This window comes from Zingiber officinale, chromosome 3A (assembly GCF_018446385.1).
Source record: "Zingiber officinale cultivar Zhangliang chromosome 3A, Zo_v1.1, whole genome shotgun sequence".
In the NCBI taxonomy this organism is placed as follows: Eukaryota; Viridiplantae; Streptophyta; class Magnoliopsida; order Zingiberales; family Zingiberaceae; genus Zingiber; species Zingiber officinale.
In genome coordinates, this window is record NC_055990.1 from 127,579,877 (window position 1) to 127,584,515 (window position 4,639).

General features: G+C 46.5%; 1 protein-coding gene across 1 annotated transcript; it reads right to left on the bottom strand.

Annotated features, from left to right (window-relative positions):
- Nucleotides 1–369: 369 nt before the first annotated feature.
- LOC122050644 lies at nt 370–4,213 on the bottom strand. The gene is made up of 6 exons (XM_042611535.1): nt 3,626–4,213; nt 3,335–3,571; nt 3,011–3,147; nt 2,014–2,951; nt 1,449–1,932; nt 370–1,156 (listed from the first exon to the last, which is right to left on the bottom strand). The coding sequence occupies exons 1-6, from the start codon at nt 4,211–4,213 to the stop codon at nt 370–372; spliced, it is 3,171 nt and encodes a 1,056-aa protein (XP_042467469.1).
- Nucleotides 4,214–4,639: the final 426 nt, after the last annotated feature.

Genomic DNA, 4,639 nt, shown 5'->3' on the forward strand with positions numbered 1-4,639 from the left:
ACCTCCGTTCTCCAGAGTTCGGTGCCCAAGTCAGGGATCGCTTTGCGATCTCTGTAGCTTCTGGCACAGCGGGAGCTCTACGGCAGCTGTATGAACAAGGATATCTCAAATATGCTCCTCCCGTAGACTTTTTAGATCATCTTCGCATTTTGGACGAAATGCCTCATGAAGTTTTTTCTACTTTCAAGTAGTTTGCACTTATACATCATGTAAATTGAACTGTTCTATGCATGACATTCTGTTTTACTTCTCATTATCTACCTTCTGGATGAATCCCAAAATATGCTTAATGATTTACAAAGATGTACAATCCTGACCAGGAAGGCATTTTCCCAACTGATCAGGTTACTATTTCTGCCCTGACCTGTCTCACCTCGAGCTGCACTTAGGTGCGATAAGGTTGAAGATAAAGTCTAGATTCCTGCCCTGACCGTCCTGCAGGTAGTACGTACCAAATGCCAATTTTTTGATAACCTTGTAAGGTCCATCCCATTGAGGTGCTAACTTGGCTACGTCTCCCACGGGTTTTATTCGTTTCCAGACCAGGTCTCCTTCTCCAAAGAAGCGAGGGGTCACCTTCCTATCATAATTTTGCCTCATCCTCTGTCGATAGGCCATTAACCGAGCTGCTGTTCGTTCGCGAGTCTCGCTAATGATATCTAGCTCTGCCAGCCGTCGCTTAGAGTTCTCCTCATTATATAGCATTCTTCTAGTTGAAGGTACCCCGACCTCCATGGGCACCACTGCTTCATTGCCGTAGACCAAGTGGAATAGAGTAAGACCTGTGCTTTCTCTAGGTGTTGTACAGTACGTCCAAAGAACACTTTGCAGCTCTTCTACCCAGTCTCCTCCCACATGGTCTAGCTTGATCTTTAATCCTCGTACAATTTCGCGTTTAATAATCTCAGTCTGCCTATTGCTTTGTGGGTACGCTAATGAGGTGAACAACTGAGTAATGCCGAACCCTCGACACCAGGCATGGATCTTCCGACCTTGAAACTGCCTTCCATTATCTGATACCAGCTTATGGGGTATGCCGAATCTGCACAAAATATTCCTCCATAAAAATTGAATAACCGCGCTCTCGGTGATCCTGGCCAGAGCTTCAGCTTCCACCCACTTGAAAAAGTAGTCCACAGCCACCAACAAGAATCGCCTTTAGCCAGACGCCATAGGGAAGGATCCAACAATATCCATACCCCACTGATCGAAAGGGCAAGAAACTATAGATGTCTTTAGCACTGAGGTAGGCATATGCGTCAAATTTTGATGTTTCTTGCTGGACAAGCAAGTGTTCACCAGTTGCTGAGCATCCCTCTGGATAGTGGGCCAGAAATATCCAGCCAACAATACCCTACGAGCTAGTGTTCAACCTCCAACATGGTTGCCACAGCACCCCCAAATGCATTTCTTTTAAGACCTAATCGGCCTCTTCTATGCCTAAGCACTTGAGTAAAGGTCTGGAAAACGCCCACTTATATAATTGATCCCCTATCATTGTGTAAGCATGGGCCTTTTTCCTGACCAGTCGCGCTTGTTCCAAGTCTGTTGGCAGGATGCCCTGTTGAAGATAGCTAATCATCGGTGCCCGCCAATCAATAATCTCGTCCTGGTTATTCTGCAAGTCGATCTGGGTTATGAGAAAGGCTTGTGCTATCGACCTATCCAGTACCCATGTAGTCAGAGAGCTGGCCATTTTGGCTAACTCATCAGCTCTGCCATTCTCCGCTCTAGGAATCTTGCTGACCGTGACCTCCTTGAATTCTTCTTTCATCTTCTCATAAGCCTCTCGATATACTTGCAGCTTGTCGCAGTTGATCTCAAAGTTGCCAGTTACTTGCTGAGTTACTAATTGGGAGTCTGAATAAATGATAACTCGAGCAGCTCCCACATGGCAAGCTGCTTGCAACCCTGCTAATAAGGCATCATACTCTGTCTCATTATTGGTAGCTCAGAAGTTTAATCGTACAACTAGCTGCAAGATATCTTCTTGAGGAGATATCAGAAGAATGCCTACGCCACTCCCCTGGCGTGTGGCTGATCCATCCACATATACTTTCCAAGTTTCTTCTGAATCAGTTTGATGTACCTTGGTCAAGAAATCCGCCAGGGCTTCTGCTTTGATAGTCGTGTGAGGTTGATAGGTGATATTGTATTCTCTCAATTCAGTGGTCCATTTGATGAGCCGGCCAGCAACTTCAACGTTGGTAAGAGCTTTACCCATAGTACTATTGGTTAGGACCGTGATAGGATGAGCTAAGAAATAGGGTCTTAAACGCCGAGCCATGAGCACCAATCCATAGAATAAATTTTCCAGAGCTGTATATTGAGACTCAGCTCCCTTTAATAGATGAATGGAAAAATACACTGGTCGCTGTACATTGTCTTGCTCTTTCACTAATACCACCCCCACGGCCTCAGGGGTAGCAGATAGGTAAACCCAGAGTGGTTCTCCGGTGATCGACTTGAATAGAGAGGGCAGGGTCTCCAAATATTTCTTTAACTCTTCGAAAGCCCACGTGCATTCCTCGTCCCACTGGAACTTAGAAGCTTTCCGGAGAACTTTGAAGAAGGGCGCCACTTTGTCTACCGATCGGGAAATAAATCGGGACAGGGTTGTTATCTTGCCGACCAACTTCTGAGCCTCCTTCAAATTCTGGAGAGCTTTCATGTCCTGGAGTGCTCGGGCCTTCTCAGGGTTGGCCTCGATTCCTCGCTCCTTCACCAGGTACCCCAAGAATTTTCCTCCTTTGACCCCGAACAAACGCTTCAGGGGATTTAATTTTAATCTGTATTGTCGCAGAGTGCCGCAGGTCTCATCCACATCATCAATGAGATTCGCAGCCAGGGGAGATTTGATGAGTATGTCGTCCACATAGACTTCTACATTTCGCCCCGCCTGCTTCCGGAAAATTTTTTCCATCATCCGTTGATATATGGCCCCAGCATTCCTGAGCCCAAAGGGTATAACAGTATAACAAAAAGTACCATCAGCCGTAATAAAACTAACCTTCTCTTGATCTTCCACGGCCAAGGGGATTTGATGGTACCCCTAATAAGCGTCCAACATGCAAATTCTTTCGCAACCGGCAGTTGAGTCCACCAGCTGATCAATTCTGAGCAGGGGATAGCAATCTTTAGGGCTAGCTTTATTGAGATCACGGAAATCTATGCAGACTCTCCACTTATTGTTCGGCTTCGCCACTAAGACAACATTGGAAAGCCAGGATGGGAACTGTACTTCTCAAACATGTCCGGCTTTCCTGAGCTGGTCTATTTCAGCTTTGATAATTTTATTCTGGTCGGCCAAGAAATTTCTCTTCTTCTGCTTTACAGGTCGGGCGTCTGGTAGGAGATGCAACTTGTGCTCTACCACTTCAAGCTTGACTCCAGGTAATTCTTCGGTGGACCAAGCGAAGACATCTCTGTTGCGGATCAAACACTGAATCAGCTCTTCTTTTAGCTCAGGCGACAGATCCCCAGCTATGCGAGTAAGAGTCTCCGAGCACTCAGAATATAGCTGGACCTCTTCACAAGGGATAGGTTCCTCAGCTATCGGAATGGCCTCCTCCTGAATGGTGTGAACAGCCCCGTCCTACGTCCTCTAAGCCTTGCGAGCTTCTACCTTGACCATGCCAATGTAACATCGTTTAGAAACCCGCTGTTCTCCCCTAACTTTCTCGACTTGCTCTCCGACCAGGAATTTGATTTTTTGGTGAAATGTAGAAACAGCCGCCCGGAATTCATGCAAGGCCGGTCGGCCCAAAATGACGTTGTAAGAGGAGGGCGAGTAAACTACAAGGAAGGTGCTCCTCCTGGTTCTGACTAACGACTCACTTCCCAAGGATATGACCAGCTTGATCTGACCCATGGGCCTTACTTCATTACTAGTAAAGCCATATAGAGAAGTAGCCACCAGTTGAAGCTCACTAGCGTCAATTTGCATTTCTTCAAAAGCCAACCTGAACAGGACATTGACAGAGCTGCCAGTATCTACGAAGACTCTGGCCACGCGGTTGGTGGCTATAATAGCTTTGATGATGAGAGCATCATCATGAGGCAGATCTAGTCCTTCTAGGTCTTGTGGTCCGAAGCTGATGATCGGGCCAACGGCCTGCTCCTGGCTGCACCCTACAGCATGAATCTCCAACCAAAGCTCATGGGACTTGCGCGTCCGGCTTGAATCTCCGTCGGTGGGACCTCCAGAGATCATGCCTATGTCTCTGATGGGCGCGTTGTGTAACGCCCCACCTCCTACTGTCTAGGCTGTAAGGCCGGGGGTTACAATCCTTGTGCTAAACTGAACTATAAGGTGCGAAAAAAAACTAAATTAATTAAAACCCTCTGCTAATTGCTATGAAATCTAGATTTTATATTCAGATTACACTTCTGAAGTTATACATATGCTAAGAAGAGAAACTAACCTTCCTACTTGATCAAAAACTGAAATTAGATACTTCTGGTTGAAATCAGACTTTCCAATCGATCGGCTGATCGATTGGAGTGGTTTGATCGATCCACTGGTCGATCCAATGTGCTACTATGCACGGAAGTCCCGTCTGGATCGATCGGCTGATCGATCCAGTCTGACCAATCGATCCAGAGATCGATTCAGAAGCTCTCTGTTCGCGGGAGCAAA

Excerpts from the sequence above, each read along its gene's own strand:
- LOC122050644 (XM_042611535.1), bottom strand. The coding sequence starts at position 4,213 with ATGATCTCTGGAGGTCCCACCGACGGAGATTCAAGCCGGACGCGCAAG. Across the intron at positions 3,572-3,625 it reads GTTACATTGGCATGGTCAAG|GAGGAGGCCATTCCGATAGC; the intron begins GTAGAAGCTCGC and ends CACACCATTCAG. Across the intron at positions 3,148-3,334 it reads TCCTACCAGACGCCCGACCT|CTAGCCCTAAAGATTGCTAT; the intron begins GTAAAGCAGAAG and ends ATCTCAATAAAG.